The 21,212-nt window shown below is 41.5% G+C and overlaps 1 protein-coding gene across 3 annotated transcripts in view; it reads left to right on the top strand.

Annotated features, from left to right (window-relative positions):
* Positions 1-21,212, top strand: part of SHANK2 (SH3 and multiple ankyrin repeat domains 2) — a 256,574-nt gene that overhangs the window by 65,660 nt on the left and 169,702 nt on the right. For 2 of the 3 annotated variants that reach the window (XM_039725072.1, XM_039725071.1), the window contains exons 1-3: positions 10,512-10,630; positions 14,006-14,315; positions 18,729-18,898. In XM_039725072.1, the coding sequence (XP_039581006.1) occupies positions 10,594-10,630; positions 14,006-14,315; positions 18,729-18,898 (517 nt within the window). In that variant the 5' untranslated portion in view covers positions 10,512-10,593. Of the gene's footprint in view, positions 1-10,511; positions 10,631-14,005; positions 14,316-18,728; positions 18,899-21,212 lie in introns of those variants that run through there. The other variant, XM_039725073.1, reaches the window with a different exon arrangement.

The raw sequence follows: 21,212 nt of genomic DNA, 5'->3' as shown, positions 1-21,212 counted from the left end.
GAAAATGCAAAATACTGAGAGATGTCAAGGTGTAAAAGCCAAGAAAATGGCCGTAGTTAGGAGACAGCTGCTTCCCCCTCTCCTTTTTCCTGTAATGGAGAGTGGCAGAAGAGATAAGAAAGATCAATTAGAATTACAAAGGTTTTCCCAGCTGCAATAGTGGATAGCAACAAAATCTCTGACAGTTTTTCCTTTAAGGAATAAAGAAGAAGGTTAAAATTGGTCAGGGAGGCTCCGTTAGTGAGATTCAAAACCCAAATCCACGCTGAGGCAGAGTAAGGTGTTGGTAAAGGGAGAGAACCTGTGGTTCTGATGTTATGTACCATCAGCAGCACCTATTTGCAGACAGGGCTGTCCACTCCTGGCAGTTAATGATCAGAAAATCTTCTGTAGTCTCTTCTAGCAATCCTACAAAGGTCCATTTCTCTGGTTCTGGAGCAGTCCTGGCTTGCATCATTCATATGGTTCTTTATTTCCTGACTGAAATTCCAGTCCCCATTGAGTCCAGAGCAAAAAAATAAATCACCTTTACTGGGGCTAGAATGTAAACAGCTGTGTTTTTCCCTTTATTGCTTAACAACCCACAGAATAAGAGGTACCTCTGTCCGAGTGTCAGGACTCTGTGACACTCTCCCTGGATCCTCAGAGCCTTTCCTTTTCATAGTCTCCTACATAAATGTAAATCACTGCTTACTCCTGCATCTTCACTATTTCCTGCATTGCTTTTGGCTGCTGAATGGTTTGATTAATCCTTGAACTGGTGCCTGGTGTTCAGATCCTGAGTCAGATTTCAGGGGTTGCACTTCCCTCCCTCGTGCAGCACACTCTGCCTCCTGCCACGTGTGCTGATGACATTCCCTGAGCCATGGAGCAGTGGCATTCCCAAGCATCTGACAGCAGCAACACATCTTCATTTGCTCCACTGGAAACTCCTCCAGATTATAGCTCCCAGATTTGCTGGGAACCACTGGAGTTTTGGCACATTTTCTTCCTGTCTTTCAGTCCTTCCCCCTCCACTCATACTTTATTTCTTGATCTCAGATGTGTCCTGTGAGCCCCGTTTATTTCTTCTCCTTTTCTGCTAATAATACCTTTGATGTTCCTTCCCAACATAAAGTGAAACATGGTCCTAGCCACGGGGTCTTAGGGTGAGTCATCTCTAAATTTCTTGCCAAATTCTTGGCCAGGAAAGATATGTTGAAACTCTGGAAAATTTACTTGAGGGGATTCTACAGAAGTTTTCCTCAGCTTCTAAATTTCTGTATATTCTGTTTTACCACCCTCCACCTGTCATTACCCAGCTGAGGGAATGACTTTAGGCTTTTCCTGACCCCCACTGGAAACTTGACACAGGGAATGAGAATAATTTCTGTGTTTCTTTCCCCTGCTGTAACAGAGGTGTCCTGGGTACTGTGGTCACCTCTCTGTTGTTTGTAGCAGTTGCTCCTCAGAAGCCAGAGCTGCTGGGAATGCCTGCAGGACTGTTCCTAGAGAAACTCTCTGGTGCCCACTGGTGAACCTGAGAGCTGGGTATTTCCTTTGGTTTAGGTCTCTAGCAAACAAAAAAGATTGCAAATTATTTGAATTCAGTTCTCAGCTGAAGCTTCCTAATGTAATATGAAATGCATATTTGATATCACCCTGTTTTATGTTTTCTGTCCACTTTTTTCTCTGGATACAGTGTATTCTTCATGCACTTCTTTTTGTTTATAAAGATGTGTGGTTTATTCCTGAAACATTTAATGCCTGAGTCATGCCCTTGAATTTGTGAGTGCACTCATCATCTTAATTTAGATGTGCTTCTGTAGATGGCCACAGACTGGATCCTAGGTGGCTGATGCCAAACGGTCTTTCCTCCCATGAAAGTGCTGCTGGACACATGGAATAGTCACACACATGTCACTAGTGTACAGGTGACACCAAAGTGAGAATGATTCCTCTCCTAAATGCATATTCTGCAGCTACTCAGAAGCATCAAGAATCTGCATCTGGGATGCCATGACTTAGTAGAGAGCAACATAATGCAGTTCCCATATTCATACAATTCCCCTCCTTGCTCCGATCCCATTCTTTTTAAGGGATGTGCATTAGCACTACTTGCATCACTGCTTGTCCGGAAGAAAACAGGGTTATTTTGAAACTTGAACACGGAAGTCAAATTTCATTGTAGTAGTCATGATGTCCGGGGCTGGGACTGCCAAATAATATCCAGAACTCTTCTCTTTTCATAGTAATGTCTTGGATGTCAGCCATGCATTTTCCGCTGAATTAATGAACATCAGATTTATGCCAGGAACATAAGAATAGATGACACTGCTTCTGAAATAGTTTATACATACAATTACTTTTTGATGATGGGTTTAAAGCTTGAGCCTTCTTTATTCTTTTGATTGATCTTATTTACCTGCTCTGACTTACTAACCTATTTAACAATAGTCCTTTTTTGGTGTTCTTGTCACATAAAATCTAAACCCAGCTGTCAGCGCAAAACTTAATCTGCTGGAAGCATCAAGAAACAAGAGGGGAAAAGAAGTCTTTCCTCAACATTTTCAAATATTGTAAAACACACGTGATGATGTCTTGAAGCAGAAGTAGGGATAGTATTGTGACATCACTTAAATCATTAATCTGCCTCAAAACCCCTTCAGTGAGCAAGCTTTCCTTTCTCAATGGGATTCAGCACTGAGAACATTATAAATGCTGCGAACACCTACATATTTGTACAGAGATAACCCCCTGCTTCAGCGGATGCAGGCTTTTTTTATCCTTTCTTAGTTGTACCAGCATGATTCATTAGCAGTTATTTTTGAGATGAAGAAATGTAGGCTACTAATACAATTTAAAATACTGTTATTTTAATGAATAAGTCAGCAATGTTTTAATTTCTATTTAACACCAAATGTCTAAATGGAGCTAAGGATAGCGAGACAATTATCAGATTAAATTATTGGGTTTTATCTTTTAAAGATCCTGCTTAATAACATGACTTTGGATAGAGCTCCCTTTTGGATAGAAATCCCCTACTTAGGAGAGAAGATATTTTGGGGGGTGAATGGTTGTGTATCTCCCATCTTTAGGAGAAAAGACAACTGGAAGTTTGCAGTGGGAGACTCTCTGCTCAGGTGACCCAAATGTGCCTTTTCTCAGAAGAGTGAATTACTTTGTTCTTAGGTCCATTTTGGAATTGAGATGATGAGAATAAGAGCAGAGGAAGAATTCTTGAAAGTCACTTAGGTAAGAGGGGAATAACTGTGCTGAGGATAATGTGGGGTGCCATAATGATGGGTCTCACTAGCTCCACGTTTGAGAAGCAAAATCCACAATCACAGAAATGCTTTTTGCTTTCTACGCTCACAACCCCCATGAGGATTCTCTCCCTAAATTCTCTTTTCACGTCTTGCAGATTCCTGGGCTTCAAGGAGGCTGCAGATTCAATAATTCAGTTCTCTTGGTGATTAGTTTCTGGCTTACCAATGCTTCTGCCAGGATAAAAATGGGCTGTGCTGTAAAATGAGAATGAAAGTGGCAATGCAGGTTTTTGTCATTAAATACATCATAAAGTGGCAGTACCTGTGGGAAGCTAGCCAGCAGAGGGAAAAGCTCCCAGAGTTTCAGTTCCTTTGCTGACAGCTCAAGCCCAGCTCGGTCTCCTCAGTAAAATTCTGTATTCTTTACTCCATGAAAGGTTTCCCCACAAAGTGCAATAACCAGTAAAAATGTACAGTAATGTTGTATTTACTGTTTGATTGTTCCCTCTTCACAATTAAACTTTGGCTTATTTCCACTATTATTAATGCATTTAAATATTGCAACCTGCCATGAATATTCCTCTTCTAGATGCTGTTTTCTTGTGTCCAGCTCCTCTTCTATCCCTAATCTTTTGTTTTGGTTGCCAACTTTATGTAACTTTGCCATGATGTGGTATCTTCTAGAAATTCTCTCTCCTGGCCTGCTCTTACATGCCATTTATTTCCTGTTGGATCTGGGTGGCAGGCAGATTATCCTTAGGGAATTGGTGAGGGAAGCAGTGAAAGGCAACTGTAGAAATGAGAAGAAGGGAAAATGAGATTGAAAAATGGCAGCGAAGCAGACCAGGATTTAAGACCTGGAGAAGAAGAAGGAGCTGGAGATAAAAGAAAATATTATGATTTTCTTTCTTTGCTGTTTTCTTGCCCTACCTGCCTTGGCTACCTCACACTCGTGCATGAACTTTAACATCTGAGCAGTTATATATTTTGAAACTTCTGCAAGAGTCCAATCTTTTTTTTTTCTTCTCATTGAAAGCAATATACACTTTTCAGTTATGAAAATGGTGTTATTCTAAATAAAACTGACATGATCCACCAACACTTTTGGAAGCACAGATGCTTTGTCCCACTATTTACTAAAGAGGTTCACACTTAGATTAAAGCAGTGAAATCAAATCACTGAATAAAGCCTGGAACAACATAATGATTTAAGGAATTCATGGAGAGCTTCTGGTAGGAAGAAAGTTACACCAAGGCAAAATTAGATTGTTTTCTGTACAGCACCAGGACACGGATGTGCGGTACAATTCAGTATTGGTGCAGATGATTTGCTGAGCATCTTGTGTGCTTGCATTTGTCCTTGTTCTCCTCTGTGACATTGGGCTGCAGCCACAAATTCAAATGCTGCATCCAAGGCCCATGAGTGTCGGATTTAGGGGAAGAGTCTGTTACAGGAGCCACCAGCCATGAAACTCTCTCTGAATAACATGGCTTTGCTATTTTTTTTTTTCCCAGCATAAACTACGTGGGTTGGGATATGCACAGCCCCCTGATGTTAAGCAATATTTTTTCCCAACTCAGTGTATTCATAATGCCAGGAATGAAATTAATTTGTTGTGTACTTTAGTCCTTCTGAGTGGTGCTGCACTGGGACAAGATTTCCCAGTGTGTTATTACTGGGGAAAATTGCACTGGCCTTTCACCAGCTTGTTTAGAGAACAGAAGAATTTGTAGTGGGATATAATTGTATTTGATTCTTATTTTCTCTCTTCTTGTTGGAAGTAAGAGAATGCAGCTTCAGGGGTTCACAGTTGACTGCTTTCAGTTCAAGTTGATCATCTGAGCTAAATGCATCCTTCTGTCCAAATACTGTACAAGTTGTTAATCTCTTGCTTCAAGAACACTTGTAAGGAGCTGGTTACTCAGAATTCGCTGCTGTGTAAAGATGAACCACTCTAGAGTTCTACTTGCTGATGACAACACACCTTGGAATAAACCCAGTTCATATTTTAAGAAATCAATTACGACAAGTAGTTTTGTGTTTTATTGACTGCAAATCACCCATTGCCTTTTTCTGAAAGAGTTCACAAAAACTATTTACTTTTTAAAAGATTCTATTTTTCCTTGTCCTCACGGCCAGCAGAGAAAACTCTTTGTTATCAGGGTGCACAAATGAGTGGAGGAGAGGCACAAATATTTATTGTAGTTATTTGTATTATTCAGAGTAAGAGTGGATGTTGCTTTCAACCCAAACAGGAATAATAGATATGAGGGGCTGTGAGTGCTCTGGGAGTATAAAACCTTGAGAAAGCCTTGTCAGAGTTGGTCTTCCCATTCCAGGGAGAATGTTTTCCAGAACTACAGAAAATATATGGCTTTATTTGGATAAGTTGCTTCTTTTATAGCAATATACCTGTTAAAATGAAAGCCAGCCAGCCATATTTTATTCCGATTGGCTGCTTGCTTCCACACTGCTGATAAATTTCAATCATGTTTTTAAATTCCCCTTCAGCTATCGGAGCTTTCTGTCATTGATTTTGCTTTTCTCTGTCCAAGCTGCTACTTGCAAGGCTTCTCCCTCGTTATTGGCCATTGTTTCCTCCCCGATTCCAGCCTTTCACAGAGAATTGAAGGGTTTCATTTCCCCACCTTTTAACCTTCTATTGTTCACTTCTCTGTGCACCTCTGACCCAGATTCCTCACACAAAGCCATCTCTCATCCTTGGGGACAGAGGTTTTATCTCTATTCCCAGGTAAATTCTGATCTATGTATCTGTATTGCTGCAGGCAGAGCTTCAGATATTTGCAAGTATTGCCACATCAAGCCTGGTAATTTTTCTTTTTGAATCTTATTCAAACTCTTCTGGATCATAATTTCTCCACTTAGTACCTTCCAACCTCTCAGAGACATGTCAGACATTTGCTCTGAGGTGTAGCAAGTTTTGAAGCAATACTTAACAATTTTTGAACGTAATCTGACCAGAAGTGCCTCTGTCTCTCCTTGATGTGTGAGCACTTGCAAGTAAAGCCCTGAGGTGAACCGGTCTCCCTTCTCAGGCACATGCAGCTCTTTGAATGCTTTCCTTGCATTGCTGCTGTAATCTTAGTGAGGGCTAATTTATAGTCATGTAAATACGGGAAAAATAAAAAAAGTATTGTTTTTTCACTTCCTGTGATTTTAATTTAATTTATGTTGGGCAACTGTGGATTTATCAACTTTTAAATTCCTTTAGGATGTGCCACCAAACACATAGCCCTCCTATGCTTTGTTATTAAAATGATTAAAGTGTTTTCTGCAGAACTCGGTGACCAGATCTTTCCACCACACGAGAAATTGCCTCTGATTAAGCCATCCCCAGAGCTGTGCCTGAGTGCAGAGCGTTTCCAAGTCGTTGTTGTTGGTTTTCCAGGAAGTTCTGGGCAGGTTCTGGGTTCCTTGGCCCTTGTCACAGTGAGCACAGCCTGGAACGGCAGTGCCGGGTGACGGAAGGGGTGTCTGGCACATGGCTGTGCAACTCCCACTGCTATTTTTTTTTTGCTTTTTTTTCTAATTGATAACTCCTGCCATCTGTTCCCAAGCCATCCCTCTGCTGTCCTTTCCCACTCACAGTCTCCTGCCCCTGTTCCACCCCTGAGCTCAGGCTGAGTGCCCCAAGGCTACTGCCAAGAGCTGGTTGCTGCCAGGGGTAGCTGGGTGCTAAGATGCTGCTGACAGAGATATAACAGCAGGTCAGCCCAGGCTGGGCTCTCCCAGCAGCATTTCAGTGGGCTCAGATGCTTCTCTGTGCTGCTTTAACTGCAGCTCCCTGAGCAAACTCCACAGATTTTTTATTTAGAAAAATTTTTAAAAACCCCAAACCCTTTGCTTTATAAAATCGGTTCAGTTGTTGCTCTGAGGCGGAGTCCTGAATCTGTCACCCCTGCCTGGGTTCATGACCACCTTGTGGCTTTCTGGAATAAGTCAGTCATCTACAAGCAGCCTAGGATGGGTGGGTTTTGTTTTTTTTTTCCTCCAAGAGCCTTTATGTTCTTTCCAGTCTATATTTGAATCTCTCTTTTCTTGTCTAACTCTCCATTTGGTGGCTTAGCATACGGGAAGCCTGTTTTATGGTGCAGAGAAATGCATTTCTATATGCTAAGGACTGAATTTTTAACAAGAACCTATATGTATATACCAGCTAGAGGGATTATTCTGACAGGAGCTCCAAAATGGACAAAATCAGGAAAGAATAAATCATGGCAAATCATTATCTAAGAAGCCTTGGACCCTCAAAGGTGTGTTGGAGAGATGATTAAATAAGACATTGGGCATCTGAGTGCCTAAAAATAGATGCTCAAGAGTGTGCAAGGCACTGATTTTCCATAGATTTCTAATGGGGGTTATGGATTTAAACACCCATAAAAACTGGTGTTAGAAAAGCACAAGAGATGTTAATCAAAATTAACCTGAGAACCTATGTTTGGTTTCTATTTAAGGTGGCTTTTTTCTCTCAGAGACATCCCCATGCGGAGCTCCCACACGTTTTTCTGAGCACCTACCCAAGGAGCAGGGAAATGAGGGTTTACCCCACCTCCATTTGGAAGGCTCCTCATGATTTTTAGATTAAGGATGCTAATGGCTTGTGGGTTATATTGTGCTTGGGTATAGGCACAGTCAAATTATTAAGTTTTTGTCCTGAGGTGGTAATACTGAGGCTACATTTGTGAGGCAGAAAATCTTTCAGGAAGGAGTGGAAGCTGCTGGAATACTTTCTTTTTTAATTTGCCAGCACCGCAGAATTTGGGACTTCTGTTAAAATAAACAAATTCTAATAAGCTATTAGTGAAAATGAGAGAAGCTCAAAAACTGCAGCTGCAAGTGTTCACTGACTTCCTTGATTGTCACATTTTCCCATTGTACAATAGTGGTTATTGCAGGAGGCTCTGCCATGTAGGAAGAAATTACATTTCCCACGTTGGGGGAAAGACACACAGTTAAATGGAATAAAATGATCACTCATCAGGTGATCTCTCTGATGGTGTAGGTCTGTAAGAGTTCCCACCATTTCCACAAAACTTAATAATTTCAAGTGACTTTCATATTTTGGATGTTTTTATAACACTGATTAGAAACCTCCAGATGATGAAATGTTACAGCTCTGGTAAGAATCTAATAAAAATCCCCCCTGGAATTGATTTTGATTGACTACAGTTGCCTGTCTGTTTTTATTTTACTGTATATGAACAGACAGGAATGAGCAGGATTGAGTTAACCCTTCCCTGGCCTAATTCCTGTCCTTGGGGGGCAGGGCTGTCACTGCTTTCCACCACTCATACTCAGAGAAAGGAAAAAGCAGTTTAAGGGTTCCATTAACACTCCTAGTTCCTTTGTGTTTTGCAGCTCCAAATATAATCAGGGGATTGGATGAAGGTATTAGAAAATGGAACCCACAGAGGGTTATAATTCAAATTAGTGGCACGGCCCTGGTGGAGCAGTTCTTGTTCTGGAAATTATATTGATTCTTCTGTGGAGCTAATTAATGCACATATTTATGAGTTAATGAATTAAAGTTCAAAGTTATTTTTTTAGGAAGCCTTGCATCTATTAGAAGTGAAGAAGAAGGTTTTTTCCTGTCAAATAAAGATGGTTAATGCTGCACATGTGCTGTGTCCATTTCCTCTGGTAAGAGTTCCACCTGCTAAGGACAGTTGCTTCCAAAAATAAATTGAACCAAATGTAAAATTGTATTAGGGAAATATTCTTTTCTTTGTAAATTAAACACAGGGATGTTAAATTAAGTTAAAACTCTTCAATTTATTTATGCTTACTAATTCTTTTAACTAGTTCTGTGTTAACTGTGAGATCACTATGCACACAGACATTAAATCTATTTCAGTAATTTATTTTCTTTCTTGAAGCAGTTTTTCAGTAAGAAATCCCTTGATATTCCAAATAGATGCATTAGTGATCAGTGAAGAAGCCTGAAATAGAATAAATATTTATTACCTGTTATATAGTTTATATTACTAGAAGGGAATTTTTTAATGTAGGTTACTCTTTTTTTTATTAGACCATGAATTTCCTATGCATTGGAATCTTTGTATCTTAGATTTAAGTAGATCTGCTTAAAATTTTTGAGATTTTTAGCACCTCCCCCTCCTTCCTATATGCCTGTTTCAGTTATCTGCTCTTCTCTGGAAGCATGTTTGCACTGCCAAGCATAGTTATCCCCGGGTTTCTTTTTCTTTCAGAATTAGGACTTTCCAAACTTCTCTGGTTATATCTTGTATTTCCTGGCATCTGCATTGAATTTACAACGAGCTTGGTCAAATTTTTTTTTGTATTTTTACTCTGTGCAAAAAGAAATTCTCTTTTATTCAAGCGTGATGGAAGGGGAGGGGAGAATAACTGTGCTTGTATCATCCCCTCTCTTTCAAACTGGAATACAGGAATATAGGTGAGAGATTCTGTGTAGTGGCAGGTCTGGCTCCATCCTTAATGTGATCATTGTGTGAAGCTTGGGACAATTTGTACTTCTCCTCAGATCGGTCCTTTGGAAGAAATAAATAAATAAATCAATGGGGGAAAGGGAATAAATAGCAAAAAGTGAAGAACAGAAGGGGAAAAAGAAAATAGATAGGAAATAGTGAAAAGGAAATAGATAGGAAAAAGGAAATAAATAGCAAAAAGTGAGTAAACAGCAAGAAGCACATAAACAGCAACAAGCGAATTAACAGTGGGATGCTCTGAGCACCGAGAGGCAGCTGTGCAAGGTGAGAGCGAAAGGCAGGTTCCCGCAGCTCCCAGCCCTGGCCGGGCTTTCCCGTGGCCAGCCCCAGCTGCTCCGGCCCCTCTCCCGCCTGGAGCCGGGAATCGGCGCCCCCGGGGCCGCGGCGCTCCGGGGCCGGCGGGCTGGGGAGCGGAGCAGCGTCTGCTCTGCGGGGCTGTGCCGGCGGCAGGTTCACATGACTAATGCTGCTAGGAGAGATAGCAGGAGCGCCTTTTTTTTTTTTTTTTTCTTTTTCCTTTTTTTTTTTTTTTTTTTTTTTTTTTTTTTTGAGCAGCTCCAGTCTGTGCACAGTTGGCTCCCAGCTGACAGACAGAATGTGGGGTGGGCTTTGTCACCAGAACGCTGGGTACTGCATGCCCAGCTATGCTCGCAATTCCACAGTGCCCAGAAACCTGCTGCTTATGTCAGGGTGCAGCCAGCCTGAACACATAGAAATTGGGTAGCTTGATTGTTGGTTTTTTTTTTTAATATTTTTTTTTTTTTAAATATTATTATTTTTTTAAATCTTTTTTTGCCTCTTTCTTGCCTGCAAAGGTTATATAATGAGGGGATTGCTGCTAAAGTAAAAAGGGAAAATGAAGTCTTTGTTAAATGCCTTCACAAAGAAAGAAGGTAAGCGATGAAAGCAGAACACTTTGATGTTTGAGACTGGTGTTTTCTTGTGTACATTTAATATGATGGGCTTAGTGACTCTATAATTAATCAATTCCTGCGATTTCTTTTTCAAAATTATCTGATGTTAGACAGTCCATTTAGGCAAGTGGTTATTAAAGCTGGATGTGACTTTATTCCTTTTAGGATTTTCTCTGAAGAATCAAGTAATTATAAAAATGTTTTTGTTCCCTAAGAAATGCATTTGGAGACACAGAAGGATTTTCCTAGGTGAATTTTGTCAGTGAATGGTGCTGAATTGCACCTTCAGATGTATGAAGTGCCAGGAATAGAATTCGGAGAGCTGGAGGAAGGATTATGTGGTACTTTCAAGTATGCTTTTAGGGATGATAAATTTAAACTTTTGGGGCATGGAATTGGTTCAGGCATTTTCATGTCATTTTATATCAAGTGTTTTTCCCAAACAAGTTTTGCCACAGTTATTCTTGCAGTTCTGAAATGTGGTGAAATATTAGGGGAAAGCAGAGTCCAATAGGGACTAGAGCATGGACATTTGCATTTCATAATTTTTTGTTGTAGTTCTGTTTTTTAATTGTGAAAATAATATAAATAATGCTGATAAGAAGCAGCTAAAAAAATATCCACCCACTTACAGTTTGCAGATTGCTGGGGAAAAGAAACAGTTGGGTGGAATATTAATCACTTCAGGCACAGAAATGCTTATTTTTAACTCTTTCTATAAAAGATTTGTGTTAGACATGCATCAATTGGTGTAATTTGTTGTCCCCTTCCCTTTTTATTTCCTGTAGTAAAGGCTAATTTTGCTCGTAGTTCTCTCCTCAAGAATAGAACATTAATAACAAAACAAAAACTAAACTCTTAAATGGGTTTATAAAATGCTCCTGAGGTGTGTAAGGGAAAAAGATTTCCTTTCCTCTGGTGGCTGTAGGGTGGTTTCTCCAATCTGTCAGTACAGATGTGCCCTGCAGCTCTCTGTCCGTGCTGTCACCGTGCCCTGGCACCCTGTCCTTGTCCTCCCTCCCCCTCTCACCAGCAGAGACTCCACCAGCCCCTCCAGAGTCCCAGTAAACGTCCCCAAAACGCTGGCAGGATTTTGTTTTCTCAGCCTGTGGCTGGAAGGGCTGGGCAGGCTGCTTTCAGTTTAATGAGAAATTGAAATCTAAAGGTCAGACCAAATTTTTACCGAATCCAAGGCAAACTTTGGTGACCTGGGGGAACAGCATCAGACCTTTTGGTAGCAAACCTGAGTGTGCCAAACATGCCCTGTACTGAGTTTGTGTGTTTTCTCCTTGACTGAATTCTGCTTTGTTGTACCTGGGAAAGATCCCCATCTTCAATGAAGTGCTTTCTGGAGCTGTGTTCCAAATGTCAAAAATAAAGGAATGTAGAAATGGTGCATCTTTGCCCCACACATCGACCTAAGCGTCTGTATGTGCCAGTTTTGGAGATAAATGCTGTGAGTTTGCTGTAAGTTAGCACTAACTGGGGCTTTCACTGTGACATGTGAAGCACCAAGGTGCTCTCATGACACCCTTGGCTTCTTTGAAACCTTAAAGAAATATGGAATGGGAAAAAAACTTGAAATGTCACGAAAATTATCCAGAGTTTCTTCTCGTTTCTAGCATAAGCATTGGACTTCTGTGCTGTCTCCCATTTAAAGCTTTTACAGGCTATTTCTCTTACTTCAAAGGAAGCATGGGAATGAATTGAAGCCTCTTCTGTGCACTCTATTCCCAAACACAAACCGTGTTTGGTTGTTCAGATGTTGTCAAGTTGTTTACTAGAGGAAGTTTCAGCTCACTGGAAATACAAAGGATGTTATTGTAAAATATTCAGAATTGTAATTGATAAACTGTAATCATAAACTGACTCTGGTGAAAATGATACAAACCATTCTTTTACTTGCAGTTCCATCTCTATTTTATGCTGTAAATATGCTCTCAGTTTTGCACTGAAACCTTAAATTTTGCTTTGTTCTCTCAATTAAAGACTCTATTTCAAGGCAGGACAGATTGATTCCTATCTATATTCATATTTATGTGAATTTATTTACTTGCACAGTATGACAGACATTCTTATTCTGGTTTTTTGTGTGGTTTTGAAGGGTATTGAATGAGTAGACATTTCTGGCTCTTTATAAATGGCACTTACTGGCACTTTAGACATGAAGGATGATATTTTGTGGGTCTTCTTTCCCAATTTACCTATGATTTGTTTCTTTGAGAATTACAACAGCTCAGTGAAGACCTCAGGATAATGCCTGGCTGCCTTTTGTTAGTTATGCCACTGTGACTTTTTGGATGTAAATCTGTGCACCTTGGCTCAGGTCCTATGACCCCATGAGCTCCACCGAGAGAAATTAATGAGGGCAGTTGCAATAATGGGGATCAAGGCCAGCATGAGGTTTTGGGGTCAATTCCTTTTTGACAGGGCAGGAAATTCCATCACATCTGCTGATAACTTCATGCTTTTTTTATTAGGGAATTTGCCTTCTAAGTTGCACTTGGGACAAACTGACCCACTAGAGTGGGAAAAAGAGATCTGGAAAATGGTGTGAATGCTCGTGTGTACCAGGAGCTCACGTGGAGGGCTGGACCCTCTGCATCTGAGTCAGATTTGTGTCGCCCTTGCTTTGTTTTGTGTTGTGGCTCTTTCATTAAGGAGTTTCTTGGAGCCTTTGGGTACCCTGGTGTTCCCTCTGGGACGCGGCATGTGACGGAGCCAGTGTATTACCCTGGGGTAATATGCTCTATATACCATAGTAATGGATGTGGTAGGAATGCCAGGATTAGAAAGAGGGGAATGCCTGGGGATTGCAGCAGTGTAATAGAGTTCTGCCAGGACAGGAAACCGTGTCCTCAATTTTTAACCTGCAAGGTGGGGATAAGGTGACTGTTCACAGATTTCAGGTTAGGCCTGAACTTGAACCTGGCCTGGACCGGTTTGGGTACCAGCTGGGGGATGGAAACTGCAAGTCTATGCATCAGGAATTCTGCTGGGCAGCCCAGTTCTGTGCCTTTCTGACTGAATGTGACAACACAGCAGGAAAATGAACTTTCTGAGCCTCAAACTTGGCAATAATGAGGTGTTTCCCACTTCCTAGAGCACAGTTCAGAGCATTCAGCAGGCTCAGGACACAGCTGTTGCCTCACCATGCATTCAAGCCAGCAAACAGGTTAATGTTGCTCTGTTGTTTTTGATTTAATGATGTTCTAAAGATAATTTGATCAGTTCTGTTGGCAAGGTGGAGTTTCTATCTCTGCAGAAGAAACAATGCCATATGTTGCATGTGGTGGTAAACACACATGAATGTGAAATCATCTGAGATCACCCTCCATGTCTCTGTTTGCACAGTGCCCTTTAGGGAGGCTCCCACCTACTCCAACAGGAGGAGGAGGCCTCCCAGCACCTTGGCAGCCCCCCGGATCCTGCTCCGCTCCAACAGCGACAACAACCTGAACATCAACAACCTCCCCGAGTGGTCAGCCTCCTCCTCTGCCTCTTCACACCGCAGCCTTTCCCCTCACCTGCTCCAACAGATGCAGAATAATCCCAATGGAACTGTAAAAACTGTGGGGAGTTACACTCCATCCTCCCGGAGCCGCTCGCCGTCCCTCAACAGGCTGGGAGAGGATGCCAAGAGGCAGCAGCACAGGCACATCAGGTGAGCTTTGGCTGTTTCACAGCATGAGGTACCCCTAAAGGCACCATGATGGCTTGCCACCTTCCTTTGTGTTATTTACACTCTCTAGAATGTATAGTTGTTCATTCTCAGCACAGTGGACCATGCCCAAGTGTGAATATATTAATTGGAAGCCCCAAAGCCAGCTGTTTCCTCACAGAGCTCCAACAGCCAGGCAGACTTTCAAGTTCAGCAGTGACTTAACACAGAGTTTGAACCTCCAGCTCAAGGCCCTGGCTCTGCACATCTTCCCACAGTTGAAATAAGGATTGTATATAACAGTGAAGCTGTTTTTGGGATACCTGGTCCCCTCACAGAACTATTGGTCATGCCTGGAACCTGTGTTGGAGCTGCTCATGGGTGAGGGAGCAGAGGCTGCTTAGGTTCTCTCTTCTGTAGGTGTGTGCTGTACCAAAGAGTGAAATAGAGGGAGTAATGTGATCTAGCAGGCATTCTGGGCAAATATCCTGCAGCTCTGTCCCACTGGAGAGCAAATCCTGACTAATTAGAGTCATGTAGGTATTGTAAGCCATGGAATAAAGCAGAGGGCTGCGGCTAAGTTGTGATCACATATGGGGGCTGCAGCTTTGAGAATGCACTGCCCTGGGCTCTGGAACTCCTGTCAAATGTGAAAGAGATGGAGCTGCACCAGGACAAGGAGTTAAAGTGCTGCAAAAAGGCTGGGAGTCATCAGAGCTGAGCACTGCTGGAGAGAGCCAGAGCTCACACGTTTTGGCCAAACACATGTAACTCACTCCTCTTTTGAAAATCAGGCTTTGTTTGTCCTGTTTCCTAATACATATAGATATATAAATGTGTGTGTGTATAGTGTATATATATATGTGTGTGTGTGTGTGTGTGTGTGCATGTGTGTGTGTATGTCTGCTGTTCAGAGTAGAAAAGGAACTGGGCATTGTCAAGAAATGCAGCTGTTGGTTTCTCTTTGCTATTTGTAGGTGTAAGGGATATTCAGTGGAGTTTTCAAGTCAGTAAAAAAAAATGTTATATAGTTGACCCTGCCTCTGTTACCTTGCCTGTTCTTCTGCTCTCCCCGGCCGAACTGCCAGGCACTGTTTGTGATGGAAACAATACTGCTGGACTGGGGAGATCTGGTGAACTGTGAGACAGAGTTGTCTGGCATGTAAGAAGGAGTGAATTAAAGGGAAGGAAGGGGATACAGATTCCATGTGCCAGTGTTTTTATGCAGCAAAGCAAGCTCATCTTGCTAACAAAGCATATGTATGTTACAATAATGGCAAAAGCTCATTTGGGTATAATTTGGGTGGTATTTCCTCACAGGGCCCAGTAACAGCTCAAGATCAGTCTGTAATAAGGCTTCAACTGGATGAGGAGTTGAAGTGAGGAGGCTGTAAGGTTCTTTTCAGAGAATGAGTGTTCTTCTGTTCCTCTGGATTCTGCTGATGCCACCAGAGAGGGAGGTTCTACCTTAGAGTTAGTGGTTATTTTAGCTGAATGGGATAAAAAGTGCCTTTTCATCAATGTTCCTGGGATAACACACTTTAAATTGTAGAAGTATAAACAATCATTTGAGCTGGGTAACAAAAAGAATTTTTTTTTGATTAAGCAAGTATTTACTTGCTTTGACTTTGTTCAGCCGCTTTCCTCTTCCCTTTCTGAAAAGTAGCTCAGGTGACAATGGGAACCAATTTAATTCCTGAGAGTTTGTGGATATCAAATTTTGGTCTTTCTCTTAGTGCACCAGCATCACAGCTGCTGAAACTGCTACCTAGCTGCAGAGTTCCCTCTATGCCACCAAGACTTGTTTCACAGAAGTCCAGAGTACATGCAAGTACTGAGAAGAGAGCTGGAGGCTCTCTAAATTTAAAGACAACTAAAAGGATTTATATATATAATTTTTCCTGCAAATAATGCCTTTTCTTGCCACAGGCCCATTTTGCAGTCAGGAATGGCACCTTATATGACACTTTCCTCACAGATTTTGTTTAACTGCATGACCACCTACTTACTGTTAGCTAAATGTGGGAACTGTTGCTGTCTCTGCTTATTATTTGCAAATAATAACAGTCACCACAATGCTGTTGCTCCCCTGAGATGGAAAAGCCCTTTTGAAAAGCAGAAGGTTGGGTTGTGGAGCAGAAGCAGCCAGAAGGGGCACAGCGATGGAGAAAGTCAGACTGTGACGAAGGGTTAATGAGGTCTGTGGGATTTGTGCTGTGGAGAGGTGCTGGAGAGCCATGCTGGAAGGGGTTCCTGTGACCTTTGCAGCCCGTGTGGCTCAGGTGTTCTGTCTGCTCAAACTGAAAGAGGAGAGATTTGGATTGGATATTAGGAAGAAATTCTTTCCTGGGAGGGTTGTGAGTCACTGGAACAGATTACCCAGAGAAGCTGTGGCTGCCCCATCCCTGGGAGTGTCCAAGGCCAAACTGTTCTTGATTCTCACAAGGCTATTGCTCTTCACAGCAAAGTGGTTGGGACGGGGAGAGCTGGGAATGAAAGGAAAAGGACAGCCTTTGTGTGGAACTTACCCCACAGAAATCAGTGAAGGAGGTGCCAACACAGCCTCAGTGAGGGCTGAGCTGCCAAGGATGGCCACCTTCTTCTGGCTGAGAGGAAACATGTCTACACCTCTCTTGAAGTCTCTGCATCCTCCTCCTGCTCCTTCCTGGCACGGCACTTGCTGGGCTTGGAACCCACGCTGGGGACAAACAAGGGAGAGGAAAGATCTCTTTTTAAAAAGTCCTGCACCCCACGTTGCAGCCCTGATTTCCATTAGTGAGCCTGTTGCCTGAGAAGTTCTGCATTCCTTGTGTGGGTTTAATGTGCCATTTCCCTTTTCTCTTTCAGTGAGGGAGAAAATGAATGTATCTTCTGTGCTCACAGTTAAAGTAGATGCTGGGAGATAACACTGGGAATAGCTGCCACCAGACTAGGCAGAAACACATTTTGATACAAGTGGAAATCAGATGTGTAGCTATAGTTTATAGATCTGAATATTTTTTTTTATGGTGATGACTGTTCCTCCACTTATAAGGAAAAAGGAATGGAGCAAAAGAACTGAAATCTGAATGTCATCTTTTCCAGGCTTTCTTTAAACAACTGTGAGAGTTGGCTGAGGTTTCTGGTGCAAACTCCATCACAGACATGCAACCAGAGCTCTCTTCTAAACTCCTGAGTGGGGCTTACCATTAGCAGCATCCCTTCACAGTAACAGAATAAAACAAGGTGAAAGGGACATGCAGTTCCAAATGGTGAAGAGGTTACTGTAGGAAAACAGGAGTGCTCCTGCTAGGAAAGGTCCAATAGGTGTGGGTTTTTATCAGACTTCAGTACCTATTGACTTACTGGCTCCCGTTTTGTTAGGAGACAGGTTAAAAAAAAAAAAGATGAAAACTCAGCAGACCCCAGCCCTTGTATTTAATTTTGCTTAAAGCAGTTTGAGATACTTTCTTACATGAAGGCAAGCAGACTTATAATGCCAAACCACCACTAAATCAAACTTCTTCCTTTGGTAGCCTAACTTTTCCCTATCAATCTCTATTAATATTACTCCTTCTCATTAATATTTTCCTTTTCTAGACTTTGGTTAAGCCTGCAAGTTTTTATGCTTTGGGGTGTTTTTGAAGTTGACTGCTAGTGTATTGCAAGTTTGTTATGATCTATCCTATAGGTTTTCCACCCTCTTTAGTATTTGCCTCTTTTCATATCTTTTTGACAATTCACTAATTTTCCCACAGGTTTAAGAGCAATCTTATGCATTGTTCACCACCTTTCAACAATTCCTTTTTTATACACCATGACTGTGAGTTGGTGGTGACCTGTGGCTCTGCTGGGCACATTCTGGAGTCACTGAGTGAGCTGGTGATTGCCGTCCAGAAGAAATGATCATTTGGAAAATGTTAACCACAAGTACCAGGCTTTGTGCAGATCTAAATTTAACCTTGGGCCTTGGAGTGACGAAGTAACTTGATTATTCAGTCCATTTAGTTAATTATTCAGTGATCTCACTTGTTCACTCTGTGTTACAAAGATATCCATTCCCAAGAATTGTAAATACAGACATTTTCAAGTCCCTCTGACAAATTGACATGCTGGGAATTTATGATGGGCATATAAATTTTGAATTTAATTAGGGCCTGGGAATGTGCAAGTTTAATTTGCGGAAAAACTAAAAGCTTTAATGTTGTGTGTTTTCTGTTCTAGGCCATTGTGGTCAGGTGAATATTGATCATGTTTCATACTGAAAAATTTCAAACCTTGAAAGCTCCTGTTTGGTATTTTTTTTCTGCAGGGTTAGGTGTTACTGGGAGACAGTTTTGTTATTCACTGCTTAATTTAATCTTGCTAATGTGATGGTAAATTATTAACTTTCCCCTTTTGAATAAGCTGTTAATGATTTTTCATTTCAATTTCCAGTGCCGTTTACAGTCCCAGTGCCAACAAAGATACTCTGTCTGCCTTGGATTATCAGGGTCCCAAAAGGAAGCTCTACAGTGCTGTCCCTGGGAGACTTTTTATCGTTGTAAAGCCATATCAACCTCAAGGGGAAGGGGAAATTCACCTGCACAAAGGAGACAGAGTCAAAGGTGAGCACGTAATTAATTTGGAATAAACCTTTTCTCCTGCTAGGTGGGAATTTTATGTAAAAAATCTCTTTTACACGGGTGGAAATAATCTGTATGGTGAAAGTGCATTTATGCATTTGTTTCTTTGCAGGGTATTTTGCTCCTGGTTCTGTTTTGTAACCAATGCATATTTAGCTGCCGCTTTAACTGACTTCAAAGTGCTGCCACAACTCACAAATCTGTGCAGTAATAGCACCATTTTCTCTTACTCAGGGCACGGAATTTGTTGCTGGAGCCATTCCAGAGGCACTGCTCCAGGGCTTTAAGGGGTTGTAATCCTGTCAGTTATCTAAACAACTCAGGAAGGGAGTGGGGGTAAGGTCAGTTATGCTTCAGGCCCTTTCCTCCAGGAACATTTAATTGGTTAAGTAGAAAACGTCCCCTCATGGGACTTGGGATAAGTGGGTAGGGAGAACCTCCAGTAAATATAATTTTGGAGGAAGCATGGTGTTGCATGTGAAATTTCTGTTCACTACTGCAATTACATCCTAAGACCAGGTTTAAATCAAGTCCAAGCTTTGTTATTGCTTTGAAAGCAGTCAGTACATCCAGGTACAGCTGAAAAAATGGGAGGTAGGGTGTACAGGACTTGCCTTCCCCAGAGTGAGGTGTGAGGCTGTGGTTTTGCACATCCAGGTAAAACAGAATAAAAGAAACTTTGTGTTGCACCCATACAAAGCAAGAGTTATGGAAATCAAACAAAAGGGAATAAATTCAGTGTCCTAAATAAAAGTGTTAAGCAGCTGCAAATTTTCTTGCAAAGGGAACTACTTATCTCACAAAGGAAGACTTCAAATACCTCCTCCCTTGAGCCTGCAAACAGTAGCTGGAAAAAAAATAGGGAGCCATTAGAAGGTATTTTTGCATTTTTATTTTTGGATGTACTGATTCTGAAGTGTTTTTGAGTTTAATAATTTCTGTTAACTCCAGCCCTCAGTAGGTGTAAGACAGAAATTTGAAGGGTGCTGCACTTAAAGGTAAAGCATGCAAAGTTAATTTTAAATGCAAGAACGAAGGGGGAAGGTTAAACTTAGAGTCTGTAGGGCTGAGAAGATAATTTTGCAGTTCTCAAGGTTGTTCCCTGATCAGGTAGGAAGCAGTGGTTATGATCTCACGGTGCACAAGAACTAGGATGAAATTTTTGGGGTACTAAATAACTTTCTCCACTCAGTGTTCATAGAGGTCTGGCAGGTGTCAATGGAGAAGGAATGAGTGGCTGTTCTGTGGCAGGTGCTGGACACAGAGATGTTCAGTTATCCTGTTGGATTCAAGGATGCAGGAATATTCTGTTTATGTAGAGGACAGAATATTAACCACACAGGTTCTTCTCGCCAGAATAAGCCAACTCTGGGCAGTTCTGGGAAAAGACAAGACAGAAATTGTGTTTCCCGGCAAAAGAGGAAGCACGGTAACAGGTTGCCTGGAATGCTGAATATTTTAGAGGCATTCCCTATCTGGGGATGGTTTACCTTAGGCTTTGAGACTGTTATATGCAGAAATAACCCCAGAATAAAGGATTTAAATTTCAATGAAATGTTTGTTTTTTTAAAAAAAAATTCATGAGCCCTTGGTTCTAAGTTACAGTAACAGTCACTGGAAAACATTGCATGAAGGAATTAGTCCACTTTTCATGTTTTCATAAAATGGTGCAGCCTAAATGTGAGACCAGTGATTTTGGGGGGCACTCTAAATACTGAAATAAAAAATGGAATTATGGCTGGAGATTTTTCTTGGTGGAGAAAATGTAAATTTATTGCAAGTAATGCATTAATTATTACTGCCATTAAAAGGGGGATGTCCCCATCCTACATCAAATCATTCCTGCAGGGATTATTTTTTCAGCTTCAGGAATCTGATTTGCACATTGAATTGAAATCTGGCAGAGTTTTTGCAGGTCCATTTTTTTTAAAGCATTTTAGCAAACTTTGCTGCAGCAAAGTCTGGTGAGGTTTCTGTATGTGTCAGCCTGCTTTGCGAGAGGGTTTGGGGAAAGAACAAGTGTACATAGGGATTGTCAGTGTTACTCCTAAGGATGAAACCTTGTGAAATGTAATTTAAGGCTGTTTGCATGGCAGGGCTGGAACAGTGTGTGACAGGCTCCCAGAGCTAATCAAAGAGAAAACTTCCAGAACAAGATCAAATCCTATTTCGTGTTACCATGTCAATGGCTCCTCAGCTGCAGCAAAAAATATGTCAGAATGAACACGGCAAGGTCATGGAGAGAACAAAGAGTGCAGGGAAAAGACAGTGGTGCTTTAAAGAGGTCTCTGTTGTG

The sequence above is a fragment of the Passer montanus genome, unplaced genomic scaffold (genome assembly GCF_014805655.1).
Source record: "Passer montanus isolate IOZ18808 unplaced genomic scaffold, ASM1480565v1 scaffold54, whole genome shotgun sequence".
Taxonomy (NCBI): domain Eukaryota; kingdom Metazoa; phylum Chordata; class Aves; order Passeriformes; family Passeridae; genus Passer; species Passer montanus.
Note: the sequence above shows the minus strand (reverse complement) of the source record. Positions and strands in the feature narration are given on the sequence as shown.